This window comes from Drosophila navojoa, chromosome 5 (genome assembly GCF_054131105.1).
Source record: "Drosophila navojoa isolate 15081-1374.11 chromosome 5, UAZ_NAV_1.0, whole genome shotgun sequence".
NCBI lineage: Eukaryota > Metazoa > Arthropoda > Insecta > Diptera > Drosophilidae > Drosophila > Drosophila navojoa.
The window spans coordinates 4,883,242-4,909,691 of record NC_142893.1 but is presented as its reverse complement, the minus strand read 5'-3'; the positions used below and the strand labels follow the sequence as shown (position 1 = coordinate 4,909,691).

The following is a 26,450-nucleotide window of genomic DNA, read 5'->3' as shown; positions in this document are numbered from 1 at the left end:
ACTGCGGGAGAATTTATTGTTAATATATTAATATTCATTTTGATGCCATATGTAGATGTTTTCACACAGCTGTAGATTCTAAGTAATATATAAACTTTTTAAAAACCTACGTTCACATACCAGTTACTTTTATGTTGAAGCGAAATATCGATTACTTTCAAGGCTTAAATTTATTTAAAGCAAATTGATTTTTTGTTGGCATATTAAATGTGGTTAGAGTACCGTTTAGTCTATGGTCATGTATCATTTATGTTTACATGATATAAGATACGAGTATGCTATATATGAATAAAAGATTAGTTTAGTATACACCTCGACATATCGCTAATAATTGAGCAGCAAACATTTATTCAAATGATGATATGAATAGTAATACTATATTTAGAATGATTGCCACACTAGATTTTTATACTGTCTGATATCGTCCTTTTTACATCGTCGGTATCTATATATACAATAATAGATTGTTTTCTTGTATTTCATGAATTTGATTTGATGATATCTGAAGAACGTCTTGCAAAGATATATTAAGCGATTTAAATATTAATATTAATTGAAATATTTATATAATTATGTTGTGGTTTCTGCACCGCAGCAATTATATTTTTCTTTATTTTTAAAGGCTTTCAATACTGTTTATAGTCACAATGAGAAGGCGAATGAACTGCAGATATGGAACTTTAGTCAAATGGATTAAGTCATGGAGGCAGATATATTAAGCTAATAGTATTATTCATTAGCCTAATACTCGGTAATTATTATAATGTGCTACTCTTATATGACAACTGCTCGGATAGCTTTCGATGTGTATTTTTTCTCATACTGCATTTACTTTTTGGACGTTAACGGCTAAAAATGTGCATGAGTTGGAAAAATATAGGCGCGGCAGCTCTAACATGTTCTTTATTCTACAATTCTATAATGTTAATTGTTGCTATAACATTTATGCGGCGCTGCTTCGATGATTGCAACGATAACAGGAAAGGTAACACCTTTAAAATGGTGAATAATTGCATTTTATAATAATATCAATCTGGTTAAGGTCCATATCACGAGGACTGTTACAGCGCGTATGCCCTATATACACTATATCTGCCATCAGTAGTTGCCAGTCCACTTATAATGTTAACCGATAAGAGCGTAAGTCGAGATATATATACATATACATATGTATTACACATATACTTATTCATGATTTCTGGTTTAGAGCATTAACTATCTGCAGTGGTGGCTTCTGGTGCATGCAGCACTTACATGTTGCGCCTACTTTATTTATATATGCTATAGCCCGTTTTATTCAGTTAGTGATAGCGACATAAATATCGTTGGATTTGGTAAGTATTCACTAATTTTATAAGAAAGTATTTTATGAGAAAGTATCTCATCTTTGCAGCTTGTCTGGTCTTTGCGTTCGGCTCTGTTGCATTTCATTGCTTTCGTGTGCTGCGCTCTCCTGTGCCTCAGGCCCAAACAAATCCTGCGGAAACAGCTGCTTAAGACCAGTTTTCTCTCTTTACACCCTCAATCTTAATATTAATTTCAATTCAACATATAAACAATTCAGAATGTTCGTATTGTCTTTTGTCTTCTGGTCATCCTTATTGTTAATATGCTTGACTTTTTGAACTTATAAATAAAGATATACATATATACAAAAAAATAAAAAGTATTTTGAATAATTCATGTCAAGTTCATTATCTAGTTATTACATGTTTAATGAGCTCCTTAACGTTATTCAATTATTGAGAACATTATAATAATTTAGATTATAAGCTCTCTAATACATACATGTATATACATACTTCAATTACTAAAATTAGAGTATTACTTGGAGTCAACCTTTTTCCAGAAAACATTTGACTTCCGCTACAATGTGTCGCGAATTAATGTTTTTGCTCTTTTTGGCTTTCGTGTGTCATAATATATTTTTATTATATATTTGCATACATGAATTGATTGTTAAAAATGTTAATTTATTCAAAGATGATGCAGGTAGGTGTAGGTGCTGTTCTTTATTAAGAATATGTATATAATAATATTTTACAGAATATGCGGATTCCATCCTCGTAATGCAGGGTTTTACAGAGTTCTTCAATTCGCTTTGTGGGTTGCTATTCGTTTGCCACAAAATGAAGGTGCCAAATATGAAAAAAATAATAAAAATGCATAATATTTGTTAATTGTATGGTTTTCAGATAAAAGCAGTGCTGTTCACTTGGATCTTTATGTCTATGCTTATGATTTGCCTATCATTAAGCTGGGAAATTCTTTTTGTAACGCGAGAAAAATATATTTTCGATGGATATAGCTTCAATACTTGTGTATTTATTAAAGGTATGCTTAGTTTCTGCTCCAGCTACTATTTATATTTCATTTAAATTTTTCTTCATAGTTTTCGGACTAAGCTCTGTTGTTGTGGTATATAACTATATACGTGAATTTATATTGATATCAAATAAAACGGGAATCGCTTAAACAATATGACAAGTGTACATAAAATAATGAGCTGCGTTGTAGGAATCAAAGCTTTTTTCAATTGCTGAGCTTTGACGGGCAAAAAGCTTCAATGAGGTACATCAAAGCTTTTCGATTTCACTTTAAAAGTCTCTTGCTCTCTCCTGACATCATTTGTGACGCCACGCTTGCGTGTGTACAAAATTAGCTTGACGAAAGAAAATAATCGGTGGCCGGCAAACAGTTCGCTTTGGTAGCTCTCAGTTATTCGACGCACGCGAATCGAATTTGTGCCAGGCCGTTCGCACTAGAAGTTGGCGCCCGATTCTTGATAGTTCCGCATACATACAATATACATAGAAAATCGCTTGTACATAGACGCACCTATGCAAAATGCCTAAAACACCGCATAGCACATAAGGCCTGTTCGAGTTTGTGATTTCATTAAAAATAGTCACAACGTCATGTGTCATTGATTGTCGCGAACATATTTGATATTATTCATTTTTGTTATTGCTGACACTCTAAAGTTTGATCCATGATCTCATAAAAGTATACGAATCATCAGCAAGGTAGCGTGAGAGCGATTGTGAGAGCCAGAGAGAGAGTAATAAAGTGAGAACGAGATCGAGTGGGCTCTAGTCAAAACGAACACAAAAAAAAAAGGAAAACAAGTTTCTTTCTGTGTTAGCACTGCGCAAGTGGATTTGTATTGCTCCACACAGGAATTTGAATCATTTGTGGATATAGCAGCAGTATGGCATCCACATCGGGCTACAAAGTATTCGCCTATGCTCTGCACATACTTTGTACGGTAAGTCGAGAACTAAAATGTCTAGATAATTGCCATCAATTGTCGCAAATACACTGCCAATTCGTTTGTTTACATGCCCAATTGTCGCGATTCTCCCTTTATTAGCGTCAATGAAAGTACAAACCAGCCACTCGTATCAATTTTCCTAAACACCTTTATGTATATAAAAGCATATGTGGAAATGCTTGCTTGATAAGTAAATTGGAACACAATGGCATATATTATCAGCTTTGTAAGGCGTTATCGCCAAAAATTTTTGTATATATATTATACACAAAAGTTTCGCATGAATACAAAATACATATAGACTTCCTAATTTAATGCAATTGGAAGATCTAGTCACCATGTGAGGTCGCTAAGCAAGTATTCGACCTTGAGATCAAATTTTAAGGTAGAGTACCAACAAAAATCTACTTGATTTCTCTAAACGAAGTTAGTATAAAGTATTGTAGTTTGCCTAGCTGCGTTTTCATTATACATGGTGAGTTGATAAAATGGCATAATAAAGTTTGAGGTTCGAAGCTCACGTATTATAAAAGAGGTATATTATTATATATGTATGCATGTATATGTATAAGTGGATTGATATATTATGTGTATTTTGCTCTATGATTTATCATATTAGAGGAGTAAAACCAATCAATTTTTTTGGATCAGCAAATAATTGTACTGCAGTGATGTACAGAAAAACATCAAAGCTGTAGAGCATTCAACATTTCTTCTATAAACAAGAGATTTAAGTAAATTGTGTTTGTGGCTTACGGATAGATATTAAATAGCCCGAACATGCATAGGTGTAAATATTTACACCATTTAGCTTTGTCATTGAACCCGCTGTAAAGCAATATTCAATTATTTAGCGCACTCGCATGCGATTCATAGTTTACCTCAAATATTCAATAAGATTTGAGAATGAACACTTGGCATATGCCACACATAGATTATAAATAAGCAGGTAAAATATACATATGTATCATCATCAAATATGGCTTACATCAACTGACAGTTTATCAATTTTCCATTTTCATATAATCGATTGCTAACTGAATTTTTAAATAAAGTCTGACGTCTGTCTCTCATTCTCTATCGACTATAGTATAGCTTAATTACTTTTTTTTTTTTAATTAAAAAGAACATATATAACATCAATATATATGTATATAATTAAATTTCTATTCAATTTAGTATTTATTGCGTGTCTATTTTAATCAAAGGACTCTGTTCTCATGCCTATTCCTGTCAGAAGCTATTGCTCATGTGACAACAAATCTGACACGTATTTTGTAAACTAATCATACCCTGTAGTTAGTGTGGCTGTGGGCGTATATATTCGGTGACTTGTTTACTCTACACTTATGCCGATATCATGATATATATTATACACGTATTTTGATTGAGCACAGGGCGTCTATTAGTCGCGTACTGGTTTTGTTTGTGGATGGAGTGTTTCTCCCTATGCCTCGGCTACTGTCGCCAACTAGACTAGTCTATTGGACGCCTATGTAGCTAGAGCGTCATTAATATGGGAGCGCACACAACATCTCTCTCTCTCACACACACACACACACTCACACACATAATGTATAGACACTTCCAGGACATTTCCGTTTGAGTAAGGTCAAAAGCATAAAAGTAGCGCAATGTTTTGGAGTTGCCCTTTTAGCTGTTTATGTATTATGTATTTAGATTTTATTTATGTTGTATTCCTCCTCCTTCTAGCTGCTGGCACTGGTGCTGATATCTTTTGGCATCTATATCCTGGTATCCTACGACACAAACGAGGTTGGCTGCTGGACAGCCTACGCATATATTGGCATTGGCGCTGCGGCCATAATTATATTTTTGTGGGGCTATCTGTCCGCCTGGCGGGAGCATGTTTGCTGTACAATGACTGTAAGTGGTTAACCTACCTATAACTATGACATCAGCCCAAACAATTCAATGATTAATCAACCATTATTTTTTTATCTATAGTTCATTACCATATTGTGTGTGGTTATTATTATTCAACTGGCTGTCTTGTTTGTGCTAACGAAAGGCGAAAATACAGCTGCATCCAACTTGGCCAACTCATTAGAAACGACCTGGGAGGAAGAGCTCAATAGTCCTGGCGCAATGTCTTTATACGAGAACTGGGTGGGTACTAATATAGACTTGACTTACGATTTACCATTACTATTTTTAATGGAACAATTTTAATGTTGACATTAAATGTCTGTGTTAAAAATATAGTTAAGCAGCACTGGTTATGCAGTTAAAGCTTTTAAGCACTTAACAACATTAAATCAAATATATTTATTAATTTTTTTTTCTATGTCTATGAATAAGACGATCCATCAACGCTATACATATTTATATATTTTGATTATACTTTAAAAACGTATTCAACATTATAAATTCCTTATTATACGAATTACTTTTACTAACAGAGACAACCTTAGCCAAGTTTACTTTTTTTAGTTAGTTTGCTAAACTTAACCCATACTATATATTTCGCATTTTACAGTTCGAGTGCTGCGGTCGCGGTAGTCCTCAGGATTATATTGTGAATGAACGCTTACCGCCGGCTACATGCTTCCGGGATCACGATAAAAGTAAATCGGAAAATTTGATTCACAGGGGCTGTCGCATAGAATTCGAAAACTATTGGCGGCACCTCTTAAGCATATTCAACATAATGGGCTGGATACTGGTCGCCGTTGAGGTAAGATACTTTGGATACTATATCCCAATAATAAGATCTTTAACAAAATTCGTATATTCCAGCTGATGCTTAGTTTTGTATCCTGTGGACTGTGCAACAGTATTCGCAATGATCATAGACGTTCGTACTACTAAGAAGTTTTGACCGTCCAATGGGAAATTTGCATTTGTTGAGATTACTCTTGCTTCAATTAAAAATATTATATGGCGATTAAATTATTTTACTATTTTTATGTAAAGTGACTTTACCTCACAATACCTTACAAAAACAAAAACAAAAACAAAGAAGAAAAAAAAAAACGAATTGTTACCATGTGCCCAAGCATTTAAATTTAGGGATTTTCTAGGAAAGTGCTACAACTGTTGAAATGGCTTTTGATGTACATACACGAATATATATACACGGAGAGGTATATATAAATGTTAATGTTATCAAGTTAGTTGCTTTTTAAGCTTGTATAGCTTTACTTACACAAACAAACACAATTTTGTATGTACTCTTAATATAAGACATGTGAATTAATTTATTTGAATATTACTTTTTTAATGTAAATAAAAAAGGAAATAAAATAAAATGTGGAATACAGCATGTGAGCTTTTGTTTTTATCTATACATATAATGGGTCTAATAATGGGTATTTGAATGTCATAAAAAAATTAACTAATTCTCAGGTCAATAATATTTATATTTAAGTATTGGATACTCGACGAACTTTAAAATTTAAATAAAAAATGGCTCTATATTAAATGTAGCGTTTTATGTCCTTGAAAATACTATTATTAAGTATTTTCAGCTTGACAAACGCATAAAAATAAAGTCCAAATATTTAACAGTGATTAATTTAAGCACTTTGATTAATTATAAATGAGAATTAATAAAAAATTTATTAATATATAAATGTGATAGATTTTTCCTCAAACTTACTGAAAGAAATATATTTAATGAATTTTTTAAAAGTGTATTTTTTGTTAAAGAGAATTTACTTGGGGAACAGCAAATTTCTTTTTACTGATACTAATACAGAATTATATTTTTAGCATAATTAATCAAATACACTTGAATCAAATTCTGGGCATCAAATTAGTTGGTTTTCTAAATATCTTTGTTGACTTTTGCTTAGGCTCATTTTGAGATGTTTTCTAATTTGCTGATCTAATGTAGCAGCTATGAATCATCCCGTGCAAAGTTTACAACATTAGCATATATACTAGATTCGCCCGCCTCTGTCTCGCCTCGACCCACTTCCACACCGTTCCCCCAAGCGAGCGCGCTGAAAAGTATGTAAAGCAACTATTATAAAAATAGCGCAGCGACAAAAGTTTTGTCGCTTCTGCTGTTTTATTTTCCAACTTGAGGTATGTGTTCATACATATACAACGGTACGAAAAAGCAGCGAGCGACCCCTGTTATGGCGACGCCCATGCCCAACACAAACAACACGCGGTCGGCTCGGTTGCTGTTTCGATTCCAGCACGTTCCGACGTGCCGTTCCATTTTCAAATCGTTTATGTTTGCTTTGTTGCTAAAAACGTTTTCGCTATCAACAAATCAGTTAAGATTCGTGCGCGAACATGTCGGGTTTGGTTACCCGAGCAACCGTTAAAAATTGAAATAAATAGAAAAAAATAAGAAAAGGAAAATATTTAGAATTTCAAACAAGTGTTCGCATTCGTTGCCAAGTGCTTTTATAACCAAATGCAGCAGTGGAAACTTAAATGAAAAGTGTTTTTCGTGCGGCAAATAAAGCTCCAAAAAATATCTATTAAAGTATTTAGTATATATAGAAATACTTATAAACTGTGCAAATTCTATAGCAGAGTCACTGCAAAATGGCCTGCTCCACGAAGGTGTTAAAAATCTTTGCCCTCATCTGGGATATAATATATGTTGTAAGTGTGCGCATTTAATATGATTAAAGTTGTTTTTATCGTTTCTTATGAATGGTGTAACCTGAGCTGAGGCTTGTTGACGGAAACGTTTTGGGGGCCTATGCAAATGAGGTCTAAAACTCTTTTGAGTGCTGTAAATACTATTAGGGCATTATAATTATAATAGCATTAAAAGATATAATTACACGAATAAGACACGTTTCATTAAGACCCACTGGGTTTACTAACCCTCAGCTGAAGGTCTCTCACTAAGTTTGTGGTTTGCTTAATTGCAACTAATAATAACCTTACGGTTCATTCATATATAGTATATAGTGTGAATGTATATATAATTGTTTGTTATCGCAAGAGAGTTCATTCAAACTTTGAAGTTTATAAACAATCATTGATTGGGTATCGAGAACTTTGTTTATATGGGCTAAAGTACATAACACAAGCCTTGACTTCATCGCATAAATATTTTTTGTTGAGTAATTAATGCGTCTGATAACGGTATACATATATGTATGTATGTATACAATTTGATACCAATGTTATTATACATTTAGCTAGAATTACAATTTGATTGGGCAGCTAAATGTTTAACAGCGTTTCAATTACATTTGAAGGCTTCTATTTGTTTTTTTTTTTGTTTTCTTTTTCTATTTGGTATTTGAATAATAATATGTTGTGTTGTATTTCTATGTTAATCTATTTGGATTGGGCGCAGCTTAATTTAATTTAATTTTTATGTTCATGAAACAGACACGAGTTCTCCATAGAATGGAATGTGAATCGTGTCTTGCTGTCGTGATTGAAGTGAAAAAAAAAAAAAAACAATTATAGTATAGTTAATTAAAATTTTAATAATAGAATTTAGTAAATTTAGTAAAGAAAACAATCACAATAGATCAGGTATTAGAGAGACATTTTTGCTATGGAATTTCCATTTGTTTGACCTTATCCTTCATTTGTCTCGCTTGCTTTAGAAGGCATGTCGCCCACATGCATTCGATCGTTCTGAACTGTCCCCAGCTTGTACAAATACAAAAAGAAAACAAAAACTTGCCCAGACTTTTTAAAGAAATACTGCAAAGCTAATATTTCTTTGTTTTTGATATTTTTATATGATATTTGCCTTAATTGTGTTTTCTGCTCTTAGGTTTAGCCGCTTGTCAAAATTACTGCATGCCAAAGTTTACTTAATTTATTGTTTATTTCTTTTAAGAACTAAATTTGTTTTTTCTAAGATAAAAAAAAAATAAATAAAAAGAAAACAAATCAACAATACTTTATTGTTCAGTTATGCACGCGGTGTTAAAAATAAAATTGAAAAAGAAATATTGAAATATAAAAATTTGGTACACCCACGCCATGAAACTTGGCCCTGAGCAAAAGGCGGTCAAAATATGTGTATGTGTGCTGGGCGTGTGTGTGTCTATGTACATAGCATCGCGTCATTGGCTCCTAGCCGTATATGTTTAGTTTATTTGTCTTTTGGCTGTGGCATATTTTTCTGTCTTTCACGCCAACTGAAAATTGGTTGATGTCATTTTTCAGACATTGCAAAATTTTGTTTGGAAAATTCATAAAAATTGTTCAGCAAGCAGCTTAACGAAAGACGAGCTAGTCAAATATATGCCGAATAAATGTGCCAGCAAAGGAAATGCCAAAAGAAATAGCGCACAACGTGGCGTATGCGCGACTTTTCCGCATCGGTTCCGAGCGAGTAAACTTTGATTTACTGACGATCTGCTCTTCTGTTGTAGTTGTTGTAGTAGTTGTTGTTGTTGTTGTTGCTTTTAGCTTAAAAATTACTTCATTTGGTGCGGCCGTGTGTTTTTAATTAAATGCCAGCTGTGCCTATACATAATACCCGCCCTGCATTTGAGGTAGGGCACAACCTTTTTTTTGTTGGTATTTTTCCCAGCGACATTCGAGCGCGTATTTATGTTGTCAAGTTTGGTTGTTTTGTAAGGCCCACATAAATCTAAGCGCACATTTCTCGCTCAATGACATTTGTCTAGTTGTTCTCGGCTTGTCTCGACCACATGCTGTTCGCTGAGGCAACAGCTTCAACAGTTTTTAAGCAGCTTCAGATGTTGTGTGAGCGTGTAATTAGCAGCTGTCTTCGTGGGCTTAGCTCGCCAAAATCTAATCAGTTGCTGTGCCTTATCAGCTACATATATGCAAATATTATATGCCTTCTGGTTGGCCTTGCTTACGCACTTGCCGCTCTATATAAATGATAATTGCATTTAATTGTTTGTCTGTGCGACAAATTAGAGCAAAAAATATGCAAATAGCATGTGGCACAAATTAAAATGGAAAATATATGGACAGAGTCCATTAAAGCTTACATCAGTTAGTCGTGCTCTTTAGCTAGTGACTGTTAACCAAGAGCCATAAATTAAAGTAGCCTAGGTATATAAAAACCGACTAAGTATGTTTCTACTATGGTTTTAGCTTAGATCTTTTTTAAATGTCATGAAAAATAATTGCCGGATTATACTAGATAGTTAATTGTTATATAAAAATAATCTAGATTACGAAATAAAACATAGAATTATATATACACATATAAATAAAAAAGTTCTAAGTATAACTATGTTTAGCAGACAAATTACTTTTGAGATAAGCAAAGCTATATTTGTCCTAGCATATATTTGTAAAGCAATCTATATTGATTATGTGATATATAAAGAAATATTGCTAACTTATCTATTTATTAAACAAAACATTATCAGCCTGCTCAACTTATCTAATACAAATAATAATTCAACAAGCTCTCTGTCATATTATATATCTAACTGCACTGCTATCTTTGCTGAACTTATCTAATACAATTTTAGCTGGAGACATGCTAGCTTTTCGATAAATGCTGTTTTCTTAGACCTTGTACTTGTTTGGTTGCCGTGCGACACTTTTTAGCTCTTATCTAAAATGGAGTGCTAATTTGCAGAGATAGCACATGTGACACGTTCGGGGTTACCTAATGTTTACTCGTATTGAGAGCGTGCTTAAGCAAATAAGTAAGGGCGAAATTGAAGTGATCCAGAGATTAGATCTGATTCACACTTGCTGGGTTCAATGCCATTGTCATTCAGATTCCATAGGCTTAGACGCCCCCCTTTTTTTTTTGTTGAGGCACTTCAGAGTTATGTCAGCAGCGGCTGGTCGTCAGCAAGTTGGGCGTCATGTGTAATAAATAACAATTAAATGGCGTGGTCTCTAGACATAATGCCAGATGCTTCAAAGTTACTTAAAGCTAAATAAAGTGCTTGCTGTCTACAGCGTGCTGTAAACACTTTATCAGAGTTTAATTTATAGCTTTATCAATGGATCAACAACTATTTATTTGCCGGCATTCAAATTGCTTTTACAGTTCTATTAATAATTTGTGCCTTCCACATTTTTCTTGGCCATATTTAGCAGGGCCTCACATGTACGTGCGCCTGCTTAAGCGACAGCAATTAAGTTTGTCTGACAGTAATTTGCATAATTGTAATTCAATAGAAGGGGCAAGGCGGATGAATGGATAAAAAAAAAGCTAATATTGTCTGACAATTTATTAAGCATCGACCTTTATTCAATTACGCTATTGAGCCTCAAAAGGCGCAGCTGTGCAAAGATAAACTTTGAATTTATGAAGACACCGCAGCCAGTTATGGCTACAAATTACAGCAAATGCCAAATGCGTTTGCGTCAAGTCAAGCCCCAAGTCGAAAGGCATAAACAAAACGCTAGACACACATTAAGTCAACATGATAAATCGCACAAATCAGTCATAATTACCACGCTCGGCTTTGGGAAATCTGAAAGCTATTTCGGGGGCTACTTAAAATGCAACCCGAAAATACATGTCAAGCCTAAATATTTAGCGGAAGTTTGGTGTATGGACAAGTTGGGCTGGAGCTGTGTCGTGACACGCAGTAAGGTGTTTGAATGTGACGTGACTTAAAAAGTAATTCCTATTGGAAATGTGTATTTATAAAACTATTTTTATATGATATTAAGTACAAAAAAATCATGAGAACAGAAAAGAAAAGCAAAGTTTAATAATTATCGTAGCTATTGCCATAGAAGAAGAATCTGAATCTTATTTCTCTCTCTGGCTGTCTCTCGATCATAATATATTCAATATCCATTATCCAATAATCTACTCATTTTCGTGTCACGTTTCCATCTCTATTTCGCTATTCAAAGTGTCAACAACTATGTTGTTTGCCCAGTCGGTTAACTGGTTACTTACAATTGTAATTATTATTCACAATCGTATGGCCAGCAACTAGTAGTCGATTGTACAGATTGAACAGAACCATGTATGATGGATACATAAAGCAATGTATATATAATTATTGCGCATTCATTAAAGTATTTTGAGTGTATGTGCTGATAGCCGATAGTTCGCATACGATATGCGATCGTTTGCCAACTGTGTCGAGTGCCAAATTCGCAAAACTGTTTACATTCGCATTTCAGCGTGAAATTTCCACCAATGCCTGAGTCATTGTTAAAATTCAGACTGCACTTGCAACAAATTTGAGCTAATTGTGCAGGCCAACGTAAGCACATAGAACAAAAACAACAATCAATTGAACAGTGAAAGGGTAAAGCAAGCGCGAACTACGTTGGGTATGCGTGAGGCGGGCGTGGAATGCTTGAAATGGGATGATGCTCTATATAGATATAAATTTGTATATACTATATAAAACAAACAGATATATATGCATGTGTGTGTGAACTTGAATTCGATACGTATGAGTAATGAGTAACTTGGTTAACATATTAAGTATTCGTGACGTATAACAAATTAGCGTTATCCTTAAGACAAATGCTAACAAAGCTAATATATATTATAATATGAATATATATATCTCAGTATATATACATATGCGTTAACAGAAGCGTAGTTGTAATAACTGACTAAGCTAATGCATTTAAATATGAAGCATACGCAATGCCTAACGAATTTTAAATAGTGTAAAGCGTTAATAGTATTACAAAATGTTTGTCAGTGTATGTTTAACTTTAAGAAAAAAGTATATTCCATTAAATTTATGCATTATATATGTTTATACTTCTACTCATTTGCATACGCTGCGTATGTGTAATAAGTCATTTAGTTAATGTCTTGGCATAAAAACTTTATAGTTTACATTGTGTTTAATGTTTATATTAATAGGCCTTATTATTTATTACTGAAGGACGATCATAGTTCAATAAAGCCGGCTATAAATATAAATAAAAATTCTACACATTGTCTAAGCAATCAAATTAATCTCTTTATAACATTTAACTGATTCATTTTACGACTTGCAGCTCTTCGGCCTGATTGTCGTTGCACTAGCCGTGCACGTTTTCTTCAGATTCGAGCACTTTGATACAGCCGCCATAATAATACTCAGCTTTGGCATTGTCATCGTGCTGGTCTCGCTCTTTGGCACCCTTGGAGCCGTACGTGAGAGCAGTCGCATGTCCAAATCGGTAGGTCTTTAGCTTTAGGCATATCTGACTATGGTTAGCTAATATGCATTTTTTTGGCTTTCAGTTTGTTGCCATTCTTGTTGTTTTGATTGTGCTGCAAGTGCTGACAGTGGGCTTCTTTTGGATATTCCAAACGTCGCTGCTCATCAATGTGGACAAGACGTTCGATCAGCTGTGGAACGATCAGCCGGTGCCCGTCAAGCCAGGCAATGCCAGTCAAATTGCCAGCATCGAACGTTGGGTAAGCAAAGCTGAAAATCGAAGCGATTCATATGATTATTATATGTTAATGAAATATTTCTCTCTATTGTGGCACAGCTCGATTGTTGTGGCAATGTCAGCTATAAGGACTACTTGCTGCCCCCCAACAGCTGCTACAATAGCGAAACGAACAAAATGAACATGGATGGCTGTCGTCAGAAGTTCCTGGACTACATTGCCGAACGCTGGACAGCCTTCAATATATTTGCATTGGTTCTAGTTGGCGTTGAGGTGCGTAAATTAAATCATAAATGAATCGGCTCCATAAAAGATGAATGCATTGTTTTCGTATTGTTTTTCTACAGATCATTTGCGCACTGCTCGCCTATGTGCTGGCCAATAGCATTGTGAATCGCTGGAGACGCTCTAAATATTATGCTAAATAGGTTTCACATACTCAACTCAGTACATACGCACATACTCAAGGCCAAAGATTTCTCAATACTGTGCAAAAAAAAAAACAACTTACACACTGCGCTGCACGGTCTCGACTCTACACTATACTGCACAGCACTGCACTCGGCAATCGAATTTCCAGTCTAAATATTGCTAGTCTACCTCATGTTCATTCGCAAACAAAAGGAAAAACGGAAAAAATCAATTTTGACAAACACACACGATTCTATTTCAAAGCTCAACAACAGGTGCCAAATGCAGTGTTCAAACCGATTTCGATGTCTGTATAAAAAATATATATAATATACATATATACCTACAACTGTCGTACAATATTTATATGCATGTATTTATATTTATAAGATTGTCACAAATGTTTGATTGTGGCTTTTGATTGTTTTTAATAATTTTCATTTGATATTTCACTACGAGCGCTACACAGTGCCTACGATAAGTTAAGCGTCATGCGATTTGTAACATTTCAAGCAATAAAGTAAAATATATGTAGATTTTGTATTAATTAAAATAAATTCCTACTAAATCAAACAGAATAATGTGTTTTAACAACAAATAGAGAATCAGGTGGACAAATTCCAGATACCCTATAGCTACGTAAAGCTTTGTTGTAGATTTTTTTTGTGGATTTTGACTATACCGTACTGTATATAAAAGAACCGAATTCTTAGGTAACCTGAATAGATTACTTGTGTTCATTGTGAAGTACTCTTTACAGTTCTTAAGAGTTAAAAGTAAAAAAAAACTGTTTTAATATTGGTTATATAGAGTAACTGAATCGTTGCTTATGTAATTTCTATGAGGTGTTTGTATAATATATTGAATAATGCTCAAGTAAACTATTTAAAGTCTATAAAATGTAGTCGTATAACACACACCCTGTAAGTGTTTTTTCTTACGAATCATGTTAGACTACAGCTAGAGCATGTCGGTTGAGAGTAGACGACTTGAATATATACCACATATAATAGGCATCTTCTGATCGAGCCTCATTCTCAGCTTGTCTGCAGCTCTAGCTAATATACCAGTACCTTATTAGGCATGTAGAATCAGCCGATCTACTAATCTTGTTATTTATGTGTTCATACCTGTTGGCCACCCGCTGCATTGAAGGGCAATTTCAATGCTAAAATAGTTGATATATTTAGTTCTTAGCTCAAATTTGGTTTGTTGACATCATTGTTTCTGGCCAAACACTGGGCCCCCGTGCTGGCAGCCCGCAGTTTCCGTTAGTCAGTTGTCTGGCATGCATGCCTATATACATATGTACGTTCCCCCTCTATCTCTCCATTCATCTGTCGTCGCGTGGACGCCTTTACGCTAATTTTCATCATTTGTGTTCAGTTGAGTTTTCTTTTGATATTGACTTTATGTTTATAGATAGATAGTATATGTATATATAAATATATGTATGTACATATATACGACAATTCTCAGTGGGGTTTTTGTATATGATGATTTTGTTTTTGGCTATTGCATCGTCGCGTCTTCTGTCGACTGCCGCCTAGAACTGTGGGTTAATCGTTCAACTGACAGCGACGTCGCCAGATGCGGCCAAACAAAATTCAGATTATGAATCGCTTGCTCCGAGTATTTGCCGTGCGACCATCGCCGATGCTCAAGGTGCGCAGCACAAACAAAGTGCTCTCGGTGTAGTTTTTGTTCTGTTCTGTTCTGTTCGGTTCGGTTTTAGTGCGTGAAACATTATTCGGCACAGCTAATTATATGTGAGCAAATCGTCGTCGTCGCGCGTGTCATGTTTTATTAGTAGCCACAGCTCACAGTCACAGCAAAAACAATGTATTGCACTACACGTCTGCTGCGTTACATACTCTGTGTCATCAATTTGATTTATGCTGTAAGTTAAACAAACAATCAACCCTGTTCCAAATACCGAAAACGCCAAAGAAATACGACAAACGCTACATTTTTAATGTCTGACGTTTGCAAATTCTCTTGAAAATTGTTTTACACTTAGTTTACGATTAGTGTTTGCAATAGAAAACATGCTCAAAACAAAGAATGAAACATTGTTGCTACAACGGAAATAAAATAAATTGATAACATTTGAATGGAATTAAATGGATCGCCAATAGTTTGGAATTGCGTTATGATTTGTTGTTTATGTGAACTGAATATTAATTTACTTACTTTATGAATAACTATGCTGTATAGTTAACAGCTCGTAAATCATATAACATAAGCAATGTGGAATCGAATTCTTGTATTTATCTTGCTGGATCACTATCTATTAACATATTGCTGATGTACAAAAAAGTGAATAATAAATCCTATAAATTGATATAAAATACATTCAAAATAAAAGAGTTTAAATTACAATAAATAAAAAAATATATATATTTATTATATCTCAAAATGTATATTATACAGTAAATGATTATGACTTATAGTCAGTTTAAATAAATAAGAACAGTGAATACACAAGTATTACCCTCAATTTTAAATAGTCCCCAAAATCATAATATGTTAATCACAATGATAGTATCATAAAGAATTCCTCTGAGCTGAGCATCCAAAAATAAAATCCCTATCATTTAGCAATCTGTTGACATTGACTAGAAATATTCCACTATCTAATCCAAATAAAATTCCCTCTTGAATAGCTGAACGGCTGCTTGTTGATCTGGTATGGCGCCTGGTTGCTGGACAGCGTTGCAGAGCAGCTAAATTTCGTTGATCACGGCGAGAATTTGGCTTCCATATTGTGCATACTCCTAGGCATAGTGGTTATAATAGCCAGCGTATTTGGCACTGTCGCCCTGCTCAAGGAGTGCAAGAGGATGTTAATTAGTGTGAGTGATGAAACGGTTTATGTAAAATGGGAAATATTGAAAGGAAAGTCTTTCTAATCTCTTATAGTATGCAGTGCTGTTGATTGTGCTGTTGATCATACAGTTTATCATGTTTAGTATTGCGGCCAGTCGGGATACCTTGCCGAGCAGCTTGAAGCAGGGCTTCGATGATCTGTGGGATCCACAGCAGAGACTCAACAGCACGCTGAACATTTACGAGGAATGGGTGAGTAGTATTTGTAAACAGATTAACTGCGGATAATATATAAATCTATATATGCTAAATATAATATTTGTTCAATAGCTGCAGTGCTGTGGTCGCAACAGTCCCGAGGATTATATTCTATTGGATCGTCAGCTGCCAGCTAGCTGTTGCTTGGAGCGTGACTGCACAAATCCAATGAATCTCTTCATGGACGGCTGTGAGCAGAAGTTCAAGCTGTATGTCAACGGAAAGACAGACGCCTTTCATACGATCAGCTGGTTTCTAATACCGACTGAGGTGTGTACAAAGGTTTTATATAAAAAAAACTATTTTTCAATTTAATGTGTAATAGCAAAGAATTACGCAATACGTATATATACAAATAGCCCAATTCCCCTCTTATGTTTTTTTTACCCTTACAAAAGCTAATTAATAATTTTTTTTATATCTATCTTTTTTCACCTGCAGTTTATGGGCTCTGTGGCCACCTGTTATTTGGTGGATAGCATACGAAATCATCGAGATCGCGTGCGTTTCTATAATTAAGTTGTTCGGTTGATTATTATTGTCCCACTGCAGACGTATTATAATTATGCTTAGCCATTGTGTCATTGTGATTTGTAATTTAGTACAGTTAGAAAAAAGAGAGACATGTTTTACTATGTTCATTGATAAAAATATCAATGACAGAGCATCGAAATGCGTTGTAAGACTCGGAAACTCCCACGTCATAAAGATAAATATAAATAAAATATATCTATATGCATATGTATGTATATACAAAACCATAATAAAACCTGTTGTTACTGACTAATTTCTTGTTGACTGCCAGATAAATAATATAAGCACAGCAATGAATTTAAAAATGAGTAGGATTCAATGGGCAAGCCAACAGATAAAATGGAAGAGAAAAATAGCACACATACAGTTACAGATACGGCCACAAAGATACAGATACAGTCGCGGAGAAGCGCCTTCGCCTTTCCCAATAAGAGCAGCCATGTGGGCGACGCTCGATTTTCTCGTTATACATAGATCAATGGCTGAGTGAAAAGCTGTTCTATTCGCCATATACTCGCACTTTTAGCAACAACAAAAAATAAAAACAAAATGTAAAATGTTTCAGTTGTTGTACGGCACTGAAAGGCAACGGTCAGAGATTTGCTTTGCAGTCGTCGCATAAATATATATATTTATTTATCTAGATATATATATATGTATTTTCTCGACGTATTCGTAATCATCATACGCGCGCTCACCTTAACCAAAACTGGCTATTGCCATATACGTAATACCTACTTAATGCATTCTGACTGATATTTTAGTTTTATTTTACCTTGCTGTTTTGAATAGCTCACTCGAGCTAGTCAGCCTGCCAGTCGGTTAGACGTTTAGTCGGTTAGTCAGTGCGACAACTGCTGCCGTCTCGTCAGCTTCTTTCATTTGCCAGCTGCAGACTTACAACAACAATAAGATGGGCCTATCGGAGACTACAGTGAAGCATCTGCTGCTGCTGCTGAACTTTGTATATACGGTATGTAAAAGCTGCTGGGAAGAAAATTCAAATGAAAATAGAAAGAAACTTTTATCTGATGCGCACCTGTTTTTTATTTTTGCAGATACTCGGTCTGGTGCTGATTGGTTTTGGCATATTCTTTCTGTAAGTAAATATACATGGAGTAAAGATTAGAGTTTCAGCAAATTTTCAATAAATTTCCCAGCAATTAGTTGACTTCAATTAGGTTTGTGATTAAAGCCAATTGAATACAAAGCAATCAAGTCTAATACTATACAAATAAGTTGGAAGCTTTTACTATACACGTATAATAATTTTTAATATCAGGTATATGTTTTTCAATAAGATATAAGAATAGATGATAATATGGATGCTTACAGGTAGTTAGGGCTATAAATATCTATATTATCTATTCGATCTATAAACGAAATATTAACCGAATAAATTCTAGATGGATAGATAAATATAGCAGCAAATCAAAATATGTAACTATTTACCAATGTATTTATTTATCTATTATTAAATATATATACTACAATCAGTCAGATAAAACCCTATGCATATATTTTGATATTCTATATAATATATTTCAATTTAATCTTATCAAATTTATTGCCTTATCTTTGCAGAATATATGTAACTTCAGTGAGCATTGGCGAGAATGTGGCTGGTGGCTTGATCATTGGTCTGGGCGTGGCCATAGTCATAATTGCAATCACTGGCTGTTTGGTTGCGGCACGCGAATCCTCCAGAGGTCTGCTCGCTGTAGGTACAACTTCACGTGGAATTTTATATGGTTAACTAATGTACTTACTACATACAGTACATTTTGGCTGTGGTGCTGCTGATACTCACTCAGCTGCTGTTCCTCAGCATGGTCTCGCACGGCACCCAGGACGGTCTCTCGGGCAGCATAAATGAGGGCTTCGATAAGCTCTGGGATGCCGAACGCAATGAAACTGGCGCCTTGGCCTACTACGAGACCTGGCTACACTGTTGCGGTGTCAATAACTCCGGAGACTACGCCGTGATCAATCACGCGGTGCCCAGAACCTGTTGCCCGGAGCTCAAGTGCGTCAGTCCCGCCAGTGTGTACAAAGTGGGCTGCAAGTCGCAGTTTGTAGAGTATTTGGACGACAGGCTATTGGTCTTTAAAATTGTTTGCTGGCTGCTATTAATAGGCGAGGTATTACGAGAATAAAATATAAATATTGCGATATATATATATATATATTAATATATTGCAAACTCTTACAGGCTGTTGGCGCCTTCCTAGGCTGGATGATGTTGGCCGGCTTGAGGAATAAAGGACGCCGCAGCAACTCCGTTTGGATGTAAACGTAATTTAACACTAAGCCTTAAGTATTATATTTAATTAAGAAAAGTAAAAAAAAAAAAAACAACTAATCTTTATTTGTTTTAATACCATTAAAGCCATTTACTAAAATTTGCAAACAATTTCTATTTTTGTTTAGTGGTATTTAAAACTTTATTAATGCCCTCGAATTTTGCATGCTAAAAAACTAAGATAAAAAATAATTTGATCGAGCTAGTCATATTTCGTAAAGCTCATATAGCAATATCAGGCTCATGCTTGAATGTGTATAAACAAATATATATTATATATAATATTGTGTATAAACAAATATATATATATTTATAAAATATAATCATACTAAATATACTTTTGACCATACTCTTGATTTTAAAAATAACAGCTTTTGAATTATATCAAATATACATATATGATTGGCAAACAAACACAAATTACACAATTAAATATTAATTTATGTTAATTAACTCTTTAAATCATATTTAGTTTTCTTTAGGAGGAATAAAGGACGCCGCAGCAACTCCGTTTGGATGTAAACGTAATTTAACACTAAGCCTTAAGTATTATTATTTTTAATTAAGAAAAGTGAAAAAAAAAACAACTAATATTTATTTGTTTCAATACCATTAAAGCCATTTACTACAATACACAACCAATTTTGATTTTTGCTTAGTGGTATTTAATACTTTATTAATGCCCTCGAATTTTGCATGCTAAAAAACTAAGATAAAAAATAATTTGATCGAGCTAGTCATATTTAGTAGAGCTCATATAGCAATATCATGCTCATGCTTGAATGTGTATAAACAAATATATATTATATATCTATATATACAATATAATATTGTGTTTAAACAAATATATATATATCTATAAAATATAATCATACTAAATATACTTTTGACCATACTCTTGATTTTAAAAATAACAGCTTTTGAATTATATCAAATATACATATATGATTGGCAAACAAACACAAATTACACAATTAAATATTAATTTATGTTAATTAACTCTTTAAATCATATTTAGTTTTCTTTATTTCGTGAATTTTCCTTTCTACAGTTAGAATTAGCAGATATTACCCGCTTGGCACTTCTGGTGGTATTCTATCAATAGTTCGCAAATTTGTGCCCTAGATATGTATAAATACCTAAATATAGAATTATATTACGTATATAGATGTGACTCTTGATATTTAATTGGGATATGCAAACTGACTAAAATTATATTATACACTAAACAATTACCTAAATCTGTAATTTGGGTACTATTGAAATACCATGGCGATTGTTTAATATTTTGACAAACTCTGCAATGGCACACCCTGTATTGTTTAAGCGCCTGCGCTGAACGTTGCGACAAAATGAAAAGGAAAGAAAAAGAAAAAACAAATTCGTTGAAGCTCGAAACCATGTCAGACGTCAGTCGATTGGCAACGTTCGGGCTATAAGCGCGGCAGCGAGGTCCGTATTTGGCTTCAATTGGAGGCGCGTCAATAATGCCCCCCAGCGTCGCATAGGCAACTGGGTTCACTGTCATTGTCATACAGGCGCATAAATAAATAGCCGAGTGTACGGCGGCATCTATTCAATTGCAGCTAGTGAGAAATCAGTCGTAAGTGCGTAGTGCGTAGTGAGAAGTGCGAAGTGCGAAGAGTGTGTGTCTGCGGCAAATGGTTTCCCTCGTGTTCAATTAAAACGTTTTCTTTTGTCCCGCTATCGCTTTATAGTTCCTCATTGCTGGCAGCCATGGAGAAGTCATTTGACATCACACCCTGGAAATATGCGCTCTTCACAACATGCATTTTGATATCGGTAAGTCGTTGACCAACCAACCGAAGGCCGTTGGCTGACCCGATTATATCGACCGCATAGACAGTGTGTAGCCACGAAAAGCCAAGCTAATTTCCGCAAATACAAGGAATAAATCGATATTTTCGTGAATGTTGCAGAGATCTCTAAACAGCTGTCGGCACTCGGCAATCAAATGCCTTTTAATTATATTGCTGAATGTTTACGTTAAGCATTTGCACTCATCATTTGCTTTTGGTTATTCTTTTCTTTTGACATACATGTGGTATACGCAATGCGGCGCAAGATTTGCATAATTGCGGGCCACAGCCGGCAATACAGGCCCACACCTATGTATATAGCTGTAAATCTATTTATGACAGCCAAATGGCAATATTTATAAATTGAAAATGCCCGTTTCAATGACTATGTATGTTTGCTCACCCATATGCACATATTTATATTTCGAATGTAAGTGAATGTAGAGAATTATGAGTTCTTTCAATTCTCCTTTGGTTTCTATACGTAAACATTTTACTGGGCTGTAAGTTGAAGGCTTTTCGAACTTGAACTAGTGTTGGATTACTTGACTTTTCTTTCTTTATTTTTAATCTAATTGTGCTTTTCTCTTCTTTATTTTCATTTCTTTTATGCTACTGTGTGTCAATTGTAACTCTTGAATACCCTTTAAGAACATGTTTAACCGTTTGTTCCTTGTGCTATTCAGTTTCTTCAATATAATTTCATTTTTCATCGTCTGCCTTAGATTATATCTTTCGTAATTCTGAGCCAACTACAGATTAAGAATCATGGTATTCCCTATTTTCTTTATTTCATGTTCGTACCTAGTGTAACCTAGTGTAAATACTTTTAATTAAAACAAGTCTAATAAATTGTATTATTTACAGGGCTTTAATATCTTATTCTTCTCCTGTGGCGTTGTCACCTGGGGCTCCGCCGCGTCCGTCTACGGCGGCTATTCAGCTGCTCTTTGTGGCGCTTTAATCTTTGCTGTCTCTTTTCTGGGCATTTATGTGGCGCTGAAAGAGTCGTATAGGTTTTCCAACTATGTAAGTTAGCTATCATGTAATTAGCAACCTTAATTGGCCTTAACTTATATGATATATATATTGTTGTTCTAGTATATTTTGGTTACCATTTTTACTATCGTTGTGCTGACCACGTATTTCTTCATCTTCTCGAGCATGAAGAGCCAGCTGCTGCTGAACTTTGATGAGCGCATCAAGCGACTCTTTGGAGAGAAATCCACGCATAATGATACAATGCAGCCCATACACAGCCTGTTCCGCTGCTGCGGTCTAGATGGACCACAGGACTATCTGGGCAAAGAGGACGGCGGCGCATTGCCGGCCAGCTGCTGCCATGGCTTCGATTGCACCGTTACCTCGCACATGTTTGAGGAGGGCTGTGTGATCAAAGCCGCCCAAAGCCTGCAATTCCAGGCTGAGCTCAATTATTATGCAGCCATTGTGATCTTGGCATTGGAGGTGATTGAATTATATAGAAAAATATATGTATGAATATTAATGAAAATTTTTCAATTACAGTTTTTAAGTCTTCTCTTTGCCTATTTCATGGGCAAGGCCCGTAAGCTAATGAAAATCAAGGACGACGAGGCACCCATTAATGAGGATTAAACATATGATTTGGCCTGCTTTTAGTGAAATTTAACTAGTTGTAATACGAGCGATCTATGGCTATGCCAAAATTAATTAATTAAATAAATAATATTATTAGCAAAAATCCCATTTTGAATTCTGTATATCGAGAAGAAGATGATGATTATAATAATTATGATGATTATGATGATTATGATGAGTAAAAGTTTTCCTCTGGCACTCTGACAATAGTAATAGCAAAAGCTTATTATTTGTATTATTTATATTAAACATATGTTATAATCATTACCGTAATGATTACTGACATAATTCCTATTTGTATCATTATCTTAGGAATCATTAAAATAGTAAACTTTATAATGAAAACTATTTACGCGTTAAGGTATATCATATTTTAAACATTAATAACAAGAAAACCAAAATTATAATGATAATTATTTAAAATATTATTTACATGCCAAACAATATCGTAATGATTGTTCCTTTAATAATTATTTGCAAGGGAGGCAGAATAAAAATGATCATTTATGATTATATAAACAATAAGCATCATAATTATTATTATTAATTATTGTATATTATATATATATATTATGATCATTCTCATTAAAACATTATCATTATCCTCAATTAACATAGATTGTTTAAAATTATAAAATTATCGTAATGATCATTACAAACATCTAATTATTATTATCATCATCTTAATAACTATTCTTATTATTTAACAATTTAATGCTTACTGCTCTACTTAATATTATTAAATATTTACCAAATAAACAAATGACGACTGCACCGCACTGCGCTACACTGCAACCGACCCCCAGGAGGTTAGAAAGACGACTGAGGAATCGCTGCAACAGGCTCGCCTTATATAGGGGACAGAGGCTCGCTCGAACTCGACTCTCGACCTTTTTAATAGAGCTAAAGAGAGCTGATACTTATACCGACTGACGCCGTATCATCTCAGCTACCCAATCTGATCTCGATTTTACATATCTACATATATAGTATATATATTTAAGTGGCCATATTGCAGATTTGATAAATTATAATACATTTTTATTGTTTTCTTATATTGTATACAAATCCGAAATTCCAGTAGCTCGGCAACACTGTTTCAATAAGCGAAGATCCAAATATAATTTTGCTTTTGTTTCTTTGGCCATCAGTCAGGCAGTCGATGCCGTTACGATCGGTTGTGTCTATATTGTATGATAGCTTTAGCAAACGCTACGAATTTCGGTAGTCAAAATGGGCTGTACTTCCGGCTGTTTTAAGTGTTTCTTAAACATACTCAACACGGTGTATGCGGTAAGTTTTGCGAAGCTAAGGAGTAACATGAAATTACCAATCGAGAGATAAATATTTGAGTGTGGATATATACCTATATACATATATATACATATATCAAGAGTATTGCACTGTGTGTTCGACTATACATTAGAATTGTCAATTTATAGCCGGTTTTTTGCCAAACAATATACAGAATAGATGGAAGCAGGTGTCTGTGTGTGTTCGCTTGTATATACATATATACATATGTATATATGTAGATACATGCTTGCATATATACATAAATACTTAAGCATCAGTCATAGACTATATACAAATCGTATTATTCCAGACTCTGACGTATATTTGTTTAAGCACTTGCTAGGAATATAAAAATCTTTGTAATGAACTGTATAAGGAAGTGCATATGTATGTAAAGATATAGTAATACATAAATAAATTTGATGAGCACTATCAGCCTAGCCTGTTAGTCGTATTTGTCTGTTGTTGCGATTCCCATTTTGGTTTTGTAATAAAATACAATGTCTTGGCAATTTTGAGCATATATTATTTGCCAGAAATTGGCTGATAATTCAAAATAATATGTACATATATACATTTGTATGCAAATGCAAATGCATACTTATATTCCAGATCTTTCTTTTATTATCTTTGTACATACATCGGAGCTGATGTCTAAGAAAATTTGAAACTAGATTGACTAGATACAGATGACATATCATATAGCCTCCAAAAGAAAAGATGAAAAAAAAAAAGAAAGTGACAATTTATAGAAATTTAATAAATAATTAAAATATATTTATGTATATTATATATTTGAATATATATATTCATAATGAGCTTGTCTTTTGACTGCACAGTTCTTTGGCCTGTTGATAATTGGAATAGCCACGATGAGTCTCAGCCAGGCACCGACTGCATATATTATCTATTTGTATGTGATTGGTGTGGTGCTGTTCGCTTCGTCTATTATCGGCTGTTGTGGCATCTGTCAGGAGAGTGTTTGCATGACCACAACGGTGAGTGAACTTGATAAACAAAAAAAAACCAACAGCCAATTGATTCTATGTAAAATGTTTGAATGCCGCAGTATGGTTTCATCTTGTTGACATTGCTGATTGTGCAATTGTTTGGCTTGTTCGGCAACAGCTTCGATGAGGAGTACATCAAGCGCTTTGCGGTCGAAGATGTTGACGTGAAATGGAAACAAGAGATGGTTGAGCGTGGTGCCATGGACAAAATACAGCGGACGGTGGGTTGCATAGCGACTGAATGAATGAGCCAATAAATGAATAATTATTTGCATAATTTACATCTAAAGTACGAATGCTGTGGCCGCAACGGACCCGAGGATTATGTAAGCATTGGTCGCACCACACTACCAGACAGCTGCTATCCCGATGGCAAAACCAATATACCCTACTTCACGACGGGCTGTGTCAATGCAGCTGCCGATGAGTTCCTTCGCTTCTTTAGCTATGCTAACAACAGCAAATGGGGCTCGTTTGCAATTACGGTAAATTGATCTCCTTATCTTCATGGATATATTATCAATATTAATTTGCTTGTTATCTTCCGCAGGCTTTACTCTGCTTCTGTACATTTTATCTGGTGCAACGCTTCCGCAAGGAACGACGGCGATATACCTATCACTACTAAAGAAACATCAAATATTTCGAATTGAATTTTTTCGCGATTTGTCAATACTATTTTCAGCCAATTACCAATAAATTGTGTAAGCTCTCAAAGCCCGGTAGTTTGTGTAATTGTTGATTATCGTTTGTTCTTGAGCCGAGCATAGAGCTCCGTGCTCTGGCGTCATTCATCTCAATTGCACTCATGCTCCACTCATGAC

The 26,450-nt window shown here is 34.6% G+C and overlaps 7 protein-coding genes across 8 annotated transcripts; all 7 read left to right on the top strand.

Annotated features, from left to right (window-relative positions):
- Nucleotides 1–672: 672 nt before the first annotated feature.
- On the top strand, nt 673–1,521 carry LOC149090966 (uncharacterized). Its single transcript, XM_089262050.1, has 3 exons — nt 673–1,140; nt 1,208–1,334; nt 1,394–1,521. Exons 1-3 carry the CDS (start codon nt 1,123–1,125, stop codon nt 1,495–1,497), a joined length of 249 nt encoding a protein of 82 aa, XP_089118176.1. The 5' UTR covers nt 673–1,122; the 3' UTR covers nt 1,498–1,521.
- Nucleotides 1,522–2,688: 1,167 nt separating this feature from the next.
- Tsp42Ef (Tetraspanin 42Ef) lies at nt 2,689–6,560 on the top strand. Its single transcript, XM_018103694.3, has 5 exons — nt 2,689–3,268; nt 4,988–5,161; nt 5,243–5,404; nt 5,775–5,972; nt 6,035–6,560. The coding sequence occupies exons 1-5, from the start codon at nt 3,212–3,214 to the stop codon at nt 6,104–6,106; spliced, it is 663 nt and encodes a 220-aa protein (XP_017959183.1). The 5' UTR covers nt 2,689–3,211; the 3' UTR covers nt 6,107–6,560.
- Nucleotides 6,561–7,514: 954 nt separating this feature from the next.
- On the top strand, nt 7,515–14,538 carry Tsp42Eg (Tetraspanin 42Eg). Its single transcript, XM_018103696.3, has 5 exons — nt 7,515–7,861; nt 13,163–13,327; nt 13,392–13,568; nt 13,646–13,819; nt 13,894–14,538. The coding sequence occupies exons 1-5, from the start codon at nt 7,802–7,804 to the stop codon at nt 13,972–13,974; spliced, it is 657 nt and encodes a 218-aa protein (XP_017959185.1). The 5' UTR covers nt 7,515–7,801; the 3' UTR covers nt 13,975–14,538.
- Nucleotides 14,539–15,234: 696 nt separating this feature from the next.
- On the top strand, nt 15,235–17,940 carry Tsp42Eh (Tetraspanin 42Eh). Of its 2 annotated transcripts, none has more exons than XM_089260961.1 (5): nt 15,235–15,342; nt 16,624–16,812; nt 16,880–17,038; nt 17,117–17,314; nt 17,486–17,940. In XM_089260961.1, the coding sequence occupies exons 1-5, from the start codon at nt 15,250–15,252 to the stop codon at nt 17,561–17,563; spliced, it is 717 nt and encodes a 238-aa protein (XP_089117087.1). In that variant the 5' UTR covers nt 15,235–15,249; the 3' UTR covers nt 17,564–17,940. The 2 variants fall into 2 exon arrangements, with proteins under 2 accessions (XP_089117087.1, XP_017959172.1); XM_018103683.3 differs by lacking the exon at nt 15,235–15,342 and adding an exon at nt 15,470–15,857 and having other exon boundaries at nt 17,486–17,931.
- Nucleotides 17,941–18,129: 189 nt separating this feature from the next.
- Nucleotides 18,130–19,936, top strand: Tsp42Ei (Tetraspanin 42Ei). The gene is made up of 5 exons (XM_018103687.3): nt 18,130–18,551; nt 18,637–18,677; nt 19,163–19,298; nt 19,357–19,719; nt 19,791–19,936. Exons 1-5 carry the CDS (start codon nt 18,492–18,494, stop codon nt 19,869–19,871), a joined length of 681 nt encoding a protein of 226 aa, XP_017959176.1. The 5' UTR covers nt 18,130–18,491; the 3' UTR covers nt 19,872–19,936.
- Nucleotides 19,937–21,279: 1,343 nt separating this feature from the next.
- Nucleotides 21,280–23,423, top strand: Tsp42Ej (Tetraspanin 42Ej). The gene is made up of 5 exons (XM_018103681.3): nt 21,280–21,483; nt 21,599–21,683; nt 22,568–22,729; nt 22,802–23,167; nt 23,228–23,423. Exons 2-5 carry the CDS (start codon nt 21,618–21,620, stop codon nt 23,315–23,317), a joined length of 684 nt encoding a protein of 227 aa, XP_017959170.1. The 5' UTR covers nt 21,280–21,483; nt 21,599–21,617; the 3' UTR covers nt 23,318–23,423.
- A 1,030-nt stretch (nt 23,424–24,453) lies between these two features.
- Tsp42Ek (Tetraspanin 42Ek) lies at nt 24,454–26,343 on the top strand. The gene is made up of 5 exons (XM_018103698.3): nt 24,454–24,613; nt 25,456–25,614; nt 25,686–25,847; nt 25,917–26,111; nt 26,177–26,343. The coding sequence occupies exons 1-5, from the start codon at nt 24,554–24,556 to the stop codon at nt 26,252–26,254; spliced, it is 654 nt and encodes a 217-aa protein (XP_017959187.1). The 5' UTR covers nt 24,454–24,553; the 3' UTR covers nt 26,255–26,343.
- Nucleotides 26,344–26,450: the final 107 nt, after the last annotated feature.